This window comes from Sphaeramia orbicularis, chromosome 1 (assembly GCF_902148855.1).
Source record: "Sphaeramia orbicularis chromosome 1, fSphaOr1.1, whole genome shotgun sequence".
Lineage (NCBI taxonomy): Eukaryota > Metazoa > Chordata > Actinopteri > Kurtiformes > Apogonidae > Sphaeramia > Sphaeramia orbicularis.
The window spans coordinates 32,705,830-32,714,918 of NC_043957.1; the positions used below are offsets into that span (position 1 = coordinate 32,705,830).

General features: G+C 36.0%; 1 protein-coding gene across 9 annotated transcripts in view; it reads right to left on the bottom strand.

Annotated features, from left to right (window-relative positions):
- micu3a (mitochondrial calcium uptake family, member 3a) overlaps window positions 1-9,089 on the bottom strand; it is a 33,627-nt gene that overhangs the window by 12,328 nt on the left and 12,210 nt on the right. For 6 of the 9 annotated variants that reach the window (XR_003935589.1, XR_003935594.1, XR_003935590.1 and 3 more), the window contains exons 5-8: window positions 8,256-8,303; window positions 3,409-3,491; window positions 2,946-3,017; window positions 1,566-1,607 (exon numbers count right to left, since the gene is read on the bottom strand). Coding sequence is in view for 5 of the 9 variants with exons in the window: in XM_030136263.1 (XP_029992123.1) it covers window positions 1,566-1,607; window positions 2,946-3,017; window positions 3,409-3,491; window positions 8,256-8,303 (245 nt within the window). In the remaining 4 variants the exon portion in view is untranslated. The remainder of the gene's footprint in view (window positions 1-1,565; window positions 1,608-2,945; window positions 3,018-3,408; window positions 3,492-8,255; window positions 8,304-9,089) is intronic. The other 3 variants (XR_003935591.1, XM_030136277.1, XM_030136254.1) reach the window with 1 other exon arrangement.

Here is a 9,089-nt window from a genome sequence, read left to right on the forward strand (position 1 = left end):
CTTCCAATCAAACTGCTCATGTCCTGAAAAGGTCTAAAATAGAGAGTGGCTGATTGTGTTCTGAGCTTTAGAGTGTCTCCAGTCATCTGAAATCACATCACTGTCTTTTTGTAAGAGTTCATCTCTCCTGACCTCTTAAATCTATTACTTCTGTCGTGCCATCCCTCCGTCCATTCATCCGGCCCTCAGCCATCATCCCCCGATCAATCACTCAGCTGCCCTGACAGATGGACACCCGTTTTCCAACATAGTTTTTTTTTCTATCGCTTGCTTTTTCCCCCATCCATTCATCCCATCAATGAGCACATTTCACTGACAGCAGAGGATCAGGTGGACTAGATCAGGGTTAAGGCTTTTTCAAAGACCAGGTCAGAACACAAAAGTGGCTGACAGGCATTAAACTGAGTCTTTTAAGTCTTCCGATATAACTGACATTTACACCTGACAAACCTACACGTGTCCGCAGAATGAAGGAGCACAGACCAGGCAAAAAACACAGGACAACTGAAGAACAGAACGAGTTTCACCTGATTAGACAGAAACTAAACAGGCTTTACTGTTATAGTGGTGAAAGTCATTATTTGGACAGTCTGGATAAAGTACAACTGGATGCCAACACTGAAAATATTCCATAGGTCTTATCGACCTCACACGTCTTTCCATTCATCCTTCTGTCTTTGCTGAAATATAATTACATCTGTCAAAAGCTAATAAAAAAATAAATATATCTTTGTATGAGCATAGTGCTGGGTGGTTATCTCCAGGTTTTTTATGCTTTTATATGAGATTTGATTTTTGCTGATGATAACATAAACGAACACATTTTCTCATGTCGATAGCAAAGGCTGTTTCAGTTTAGCATGAAGCAACTCAAACATTGCTTTGTTTTCAAACAAACTATTCACTGGTGGACACACACAGGTGTGTTTATTATTTCACAAAATGACAGTAATTCATTGTTTCATTAGGAAATTCAAAGTATTAGTAAAGGAGCTGCACACAATTAACAGAAGTTTCCTCTACACAGTACTCTGTAGTGCCTCTAGTGGCAAACAATATTATATTTGTTGCCTATTGAAGCATTACAGCTGTTCATTAGCAAAGCTATGGTGTATATACAGAGGAAAATGAAAAAAATTTGTACAGTACAAGAAAATTCCAATGTACATGTTCATCTGGTAAACCACCCAGCACTACCTGAGTCACCTACAAAATCAGAGGACAAAAGCAAATTCTCACAATTCGTAATTCTGGAAATTGTACATATTGACAAAGATGTTAAAGTCAGTCCAGTGATGAGTTTAGAGGTAAGTCTAGATGTTCAGAAATGTTTTGAGTCTTGGTTTTCCTGCCTTTAAGTACAGTCAGATCCACCACTTCATAAAACTATGGAGTGTAACCTGTGTTATCCAACACTTAGCTCAACGGCTACACCATTTTCAGTTCAGCTCTGTGCAGCCACTAACACCTAGTTCTCTGTTGTTCTGTTCACCCCTTCATCTATTTCTATCTTTTCAGGGAAGAACAGTAAGAAGACTATAGGGGTTATGGTTGTGGATACATACGCTGTTCACGGGGGCAACCTGATATCCATACAGCTGCATACTCTAACACAGAGAGAGAGACACGAGGAAGAAGAAGAGGAGGACAGAGCATGCAGTCAGAGAGGAAGAGGAGGAGGAGGAGAGAAGGTAAAAGACATGTTAGTACATGCGAGGAAAGAGGCTGTGGATACACTCTGCAGGAGGATGTGTCATTTTCAACACATCTGCCATTACATTTTACAGCACACTTTTTGCACTACAACACTGTTGCTTACTTACTTTTATTACGATTAAAACGTATATAGCTTACACCTATAATATTTTATATACAGTACTCTGCAAAAAATCTTTTGCAGGCCACCTTTAGCTTTGTTGTTTTTGCAGGGTTTTAATGAGTTAGCATCTGTATTTATCAATCGATTAAGACACAACAGGAAAATACACGAAATATGTGCTCAATACTACAGCACACAAAACTAAATTGCTTCTACAGGTGAGAATGTCTAGTTTTCTTAAATAATCCAGTGGTATATTTGCCCATGCTTCATGCAGAATTCCCCAGAGTTCGTCTTGGGACACACAGTCTTTTATTATTTTCTCTGTCCAGATGATCCCATATAGCTTTTACAATATTTTTTTTTTTTTAAATGCTGTTTAATACTGTACATCTTTCCTGTATATTCCACTTATACATTTATTGATACCGAGGTTCAAATATGCATATGTACGGCCATTTCAACCTTACCAAAACAACAAACCAGATGGTGGCCTTGATGCTTTGCAGCCTCTGCGACTTTGCCTAAATATGTTACACGTATAAATTTCTATCCTGAAAATGGAAATGCATAACAAAGTGACATGCAGTGTAGTAAAGCAGTGTGTGCTTTATGTAGTGTATCCAGTTTAACAAGTACACAGTGGAGATAACCTGTCACAGTAAAACACTGTCACTGTAAGGTAGCATGCACTGAAACAGATTAGATGAGGGATTTCATTAACACAAACATGTGTTTACTTACAGATGGCTGTTAAACTAATTGGATGATGATGTGACATTTCAATACATCCTCATTTACAGCTTAATAATAAAAAAACCCACAAGTGGTCATGTATTATTTCACACACGGATGTATTAAAATGCTATTTAATGTGGGGGAAATTACACATAATACCTAACGGACAACTCTCCTCCAATAATATATTAAGTTTTACAATGGGTCAAATTTACCCCTGATGATAGCAGCGTTACTGAAATCCAAGTCTAAGAGTCAACATAAAACCTACTGATCCACGGTCGCTGCACTGTTGGTTGCGCTAAAGGTAGTAAAATTAGTGAATTTCATGTGATAATATTTTTTAGATGTACATCCCATTTTTGATCTCTACAACCAGCATTCTTACCAACTGCGCTGACTTCTCTGCATCTCCTTTCCTCCCCTTCTTCTCATTTTTCTTACGGAAGATTTCCTGAAGCTGTAATGTGAGGAAAACGCCAGGATTTATTTTTTAATCAAGCTGTTTGAGTTTCACAGCAAATTCTTTTTTCAATTCAAGACTCAAAATGGTCAGAGCCAATCATACGAATTAAGCATTAACTAAGAAAATATGACCAACATATATTATATTTTTTTGTTTCTTCTCAAGATATATAAAATATCATCTTACAAAGTCACACTTCCATATACAAATGAATTTATTTAGATTTCCTTAATGTGACAGATGCTGATGTAAGATGCTCTCTCCAGTCACTTCATATATTTAACATAGTGAATAACACTTCTCTGTTCTCAGTAAATGAGAGTAAAAGATGATATTACTAAAACATCCCAACAAAGACAGTTTTCTATCAGCATCAGCGACTCACCACCAAGAACTCCCTCTTGTCCACCATCTGGTTGCCGTCTGCATCAAACATATTGAAAGCAATCTTAAAGCCAGCATGGGGCTCTGGAGAACAGAGAGGAAAGCACATAGGGTGAGTGTGGGTGTGTGTTTAAAGCAATTTCAAACCCAGAAATAGCCTGAGAAGACGTGGCATATAGGACAGACAGGAGGGAGAAGTAGCAGGTGTCCAGGCCTGTAGTCCCACTGAATGTCTACTGTGAGCTCCAACGCTGAACAATATGCGAAAAAAAAAAAAAAAAAATCAAACTGTGATTATTCCGACAGACATTAAGGTTGTAATATGTGTCAGTTTTAGTGAGAGTGGTGTTTATTTTTTTCATTTTATTTTTATTGAAAAAAAAAGCATGAGTGGATTCTTGCTTGGCTTATAAGGACATTTTCCATATGTCAGGAGAATATGATTTGGAATTCCAGGTCATCTCTGTAACACCACGATGCTTCATTTATAGTGACGCAACTTACTGTTATCAAAAAACTGCAACTTCTCCAATTTAGCTACACTGTACTTATTAAGTAATATTTCAATGCACTTTTTAGTCCTAATGACCCCTACAATTATACATTTTGATTTTGCCATACTTACCTCCTTTTACTTAAAGCTGCATATGACATTCGTCACCAATTTTTCATTAAATCTGTAAACCCGACTGATAGCTTAAGTATCACAAATCTGTTAGTCTTTTCGTGATTATGCACCTGAATCATTTCCCTCACGGTGAACAACTTCGAAGTGTATTCCATCACATCACAAGCAGTCTGTTTGAAACTGAAACCAAACCGTCACTCAAGCTTTTTCGGAATTCCAGCAGTAGCCGCAGCAGCAAGAGGCAATGAAGCCGTTTCCGTGTTTCTTGCAGCTGCAGCCATACCGCGGCTGTGTGGAATTCCCATTCCCACAATGCACTTCGCAACAAAATTTCCGAAAAGGCCCAAGTGACATATTGGTATGGTATGTAAACAAACGGACCGCTTGTGATGTTCACCATGACGGAGGTGATTCAGGAGTGTAATCACGGAAAGACAAACGGATTCGTGATACTTAGGCTTTATAGATTTAATGAAAAATTGGTGACAAACGTCATTTGCTGCTTTAACAATCAGTTGTAAATGTTGATATGTGTGCAGCCAGAATTTTCAACAAAAAGACAAACTAAAAGTTAAAAGACATTATGTAATTTTGTGTAACTGCATGATAGACTCAAAAAAATGGCAGAAATGAAAACCACTCTATATGTGGCCCTTTGACATAATAATTACAGGGTTTACAAAGGAATAATTTTGAGGGAAAAAAGTGAACAAGTACAGTCTTAGTCCTGTTGCCAACACACTTAAAATGTTGAATAGGTAGTGTTTGAAACATTTTTCTTCTACCTCTGTCTGTCTTTATTTCTGTTGTACCTCAAGGGGAAGGGGAAACCCACCACGTGTACGTGTCATCCCTGCTTTGCTGAGTTCTGGGTGGGCTTAGTTACTAACATATACAATGACAGCACTGCAAAACACTGGACAAATTTTCTATAATTTTAATTGTCTTGTATTATGCGAAAAAAAACTGGAACAAGCAAATTTTGTAACAAGAATGGGGGGAAAAGTCAATATTTAAGCAAACTGTGCTGATTATAAGAATTGGAATCTTTCTCATATTGTTTAATAGACAACACTCTTAAATAACAATATCTGATTAATCACAGTTTTCCTTCATGAAAACCTAAAACCTAACTGGCAAAATTGAGAGCTTATTGCTCAAGAAAAGCTCAAAATGACACCTGTTTGATTCACATAACATATTAATTGTGAATGTGTTTCTCCAGTCATATGGGTCATTTCAGAATTGGGGGTACATTTCGCGTCTCCCAGATACACCCTGTGTTTTTTCTCCCCAGACAAATCTTTATTGAATCAGTTTTTAATAATACTACTAATTGAATCAAACTTTAACAAATTATATTGCTTTTTGTTTATTTTTGACAAAGTGTATACAGAAAATATTAGCCAAAAAGTCCCACCCCATCTACAATTGACTGTCTTCGGCTCAGGATTCATACATTGAACTTGAATTACAATGAAATAATTTAAAATAAATTTCATTTTTTTGTGCTCACTCAATATAATATATATATATATATATATATATATATATATATATATATATATATATATATATATATATATATATATATAATAACATCAATAAAATCAATTGCACAGAATATCTATTTTCTGTATTATATGAAATTTCAGTATTAAATACATATGTTTTTTGTCTGTCTATACGTTCTGGTCAACTCTGTTATCTCTGTTATAAAACTCCATAAAGATCTCCAAAGCATTCATATAAAAACATGAGACCTGCATATTGTGATGTCACTTCCTCTGACAGAAAACATGTTGAAGGCAGTAAGGTATATCATTTTTCTTCTCCCATTATTTTGTACAAAATGTTTAGGATACACCAATAGTAGATTAATTATTTGTCAACTCTGTTATTGTTAAATCATGGTGACTCAATCATGAAACCTTTAAAAACCAATGATATGATAAAATCTATAAAAATTCAATTTGTAGACATGCCATGTGGTGTCTCATTTTCATCTAGCACATGGAGATAAGGTCAAAAATGGAAGAAAATGTCATCTCTGTTATGTCAACTCTGTTAATGGTTTAATGATAACAGACACTTGACAGTGACTTACAGAGTCAAATGCTCCTAATCTTATTTGAGTATTTTAAGGTATTTTACTTTTTTAATATACACACATATGTTCATATTTATTATGGTTGCTGACTCATATACTACAAAGGGAACATCAGTACTATAACTTTCCAGTTTAAGGAAATTGAATCATATGTTGTAGGTAGATGAAGATGAAGCTGTCAGGGGCAGAGAAGCAACAGCAATACAGGGAAAGCGAGATGCCGACCCTGTAAGGAGAGCAGAAAATGTGCAAAAAGACAGAGATAGAGGGAACAAAAGAAGAAGTGCAGGGCAGACAAGCAGAGTGGCTGATTTGAGTCAAAGGGAGCAAAGACAAAATGTATTGGAGAGAGGCTCAGCAGAGGTGCAGAGCAGGAAGGGAGAGAATTTCAGAGATGACACCACCACCAAGTCCAGAACCAGACCCTGAACCACATCTATCCAGGTTAGATTAGTACCTGATTACATGGCTATATAGGTCCGTGAGTTTATAATTATAGTCTATAAAGTAACTGTACAGTAAGTCACAGATAGATTGAGACACATGTTTTTTATTAGGGTTGTCAGTGTGATAGTATGTAACTGAACTGTCTAGTGTGTTGTGTCTTAAAGGCACATTCTGTAATTTATGCATGGCTTTAAATAAAGGTGCACTTTTTAGCAACAGATTTTGGTAAAAAATTTGGACTTCTAGATGGGCAATGTTCTCTTTTTGTTCTCACCATAATTGATATGATGCCCACCATAACTCTAAAGACAAGCCTGTTTTGCTATTCCCTCTATCAAATCCTCTATCTTCTGTTTGATGATATGATTTCAAAGTAGTTGTATTAGTGCACCTTTAATAATAAATACTTATTTCTTGAAAAATATAACTCATTGATGAAGAAGTGGGACTTTAGGCTAGTCAGGCCATGTTCTCATAAGTTAGGCTAAGTCTTAACTTAAACTAAAGAAGAGTGAATGTGCCATATGATACCACAAATTGTGTCAGGAAAGATATTAAAAATAGTTTCAACATTTTAAAATGTTTTTAAAGGTTTCAGAGTCTGGCAGAAATGTTATTGTTGTTGTTTTTAACTATGGGTGGTCAACTCTGTTATTCATGTCAATTATGTTAACATCAATGTCAATTCTGTTTGTTTAAGGTTTTGCTTTAAAAAATAATTATCAGGAATATTTTATTGTTAACAAACTTACTAGAAGCTGTGTCTTAACTACCATTCTTCCTAAATGAAATTTCAAAGTATTTAATTCATTTTTACAGGTATGTTTACAGAAAATGCACATTATACTTCTCTTTTTTCTTTTGTCTGAACAAAAGAAAAAAAAAAGAGAAGTATAATTACATAAACTGAAGACAAAATGAACGTCTTTAGCCTTAGAAAATGCACACCCTTGTGGCAACATGTCAATTAAATGTGTTGATATTTTTACTCCAAAACAAAAAGTTTTTATCTAATCAGACCAAAGATTTACTTAATTGATTTAGAGACACAATATCTCTAAGGAAAAACTGTTTTAAATTGTGTGACATTTGTTAATTTTATGTACTGTACCCAATTTGTCTGCAACAGAGTTGACAATTTTTTCTGCAACTACACTGTTTTTCATATTGAAAGTTTTAAATGTTACAGGTTTAAACTCAGCAAATACTAGAAAAGTTAAATTTAAAGTGTGTTCTATGAAATAAAAAAGTTTAAAGAAAAAAGAAACACTCCCAATTTTTGTTTTCTTTCTCCATGTGAAATGTACCCGCAATTCTGAAATGAGCCATATATAGCATGAAGTTTTACTAAAGGAGTACTTTTCATTTTTTTTGTTTTGTCCTCAGTTCTTATAGCCAGAAGACAAGCAATTAAAATCATACATTGTCTATAACAGGAAAAACATCAAATATGCATTTTATTTTTGGTTAAATCTAGCTCAACATTAGCTGGAATATCTTGCATTGAGATTACTGCTGTTAATGTTTTCTTTTTCTTCTTCCAGTGAAACTTTCGTCTTCTCAAGGTGATAATAGTGTACTGCTAAAGAACTTTAAGAGTAATACAGAAAAAATGAGAAAAAGGTGGACAAGAAGTTTAAAGAAGACGTAGAAATGGACTCACTTGTCAAGATGCAGAGCAGGAAGAGGTACTCTGTGTATGAGATGATGCCTAGTATTGAGATGAAGACAGAGAGAGTTAAAGAAAAGGTCACATTCAACACACACATACACAATGTTTACAGATGTTCAAAGGCCACGGACATACACACACATATGCATGCACGCACACAGACACACACACACAGACACACATACACACACCCTAACAGGCATAATCCCTCCTTTCATGAAGATAGCATCTTAAAATGTGTCTTCTCAAGCTGAGCTGCCAACAGCCATTTGGCCACACACGGTTTCTTTTTCTACACCCTGAGTGTCCAAAGTAAAGACATAGACTGGTTGGATGTGTGTGCATGTGTGTGTATGTGTATGTGTGTCTGTGTTTGGATAAGCAAGTGAAAAATGTTTTAGGAGGTGATCCTTTCTTGCCTCAGGCCCATTTAGGAATCTTTGTAGCTCCATCTCATCTCTCTTGCCCTCTTTTTCCCTTTCTGTCTGATCGTTCAGATAGTTCAGGGTGACTCGCTTGAGTGTTACGGGAGACTGCTTTCCCATGTGCATGTGCATGTGTGAGTAGGACGTGTGTGTAGGTGAACATGACACCAGTAAGAACCAGTGTGAGCCTTGTGTTTTCCTGATGCTTGACTGCTTTGTGTAGAGGAGCTGGTTTGGAACTGAATTCTCATTTCGCTATGCAGCCCGAGCTCCGCAAACAGCAGTGAGATACACTCTGTAACTACTCGAGTTTCTGAAATATAGTCTACGTGTTTGCACTCACATACTTTAAGTGACAAAGTGAATACAAAGGGGGTCTGACATCAGCCTCCGGGTCGCA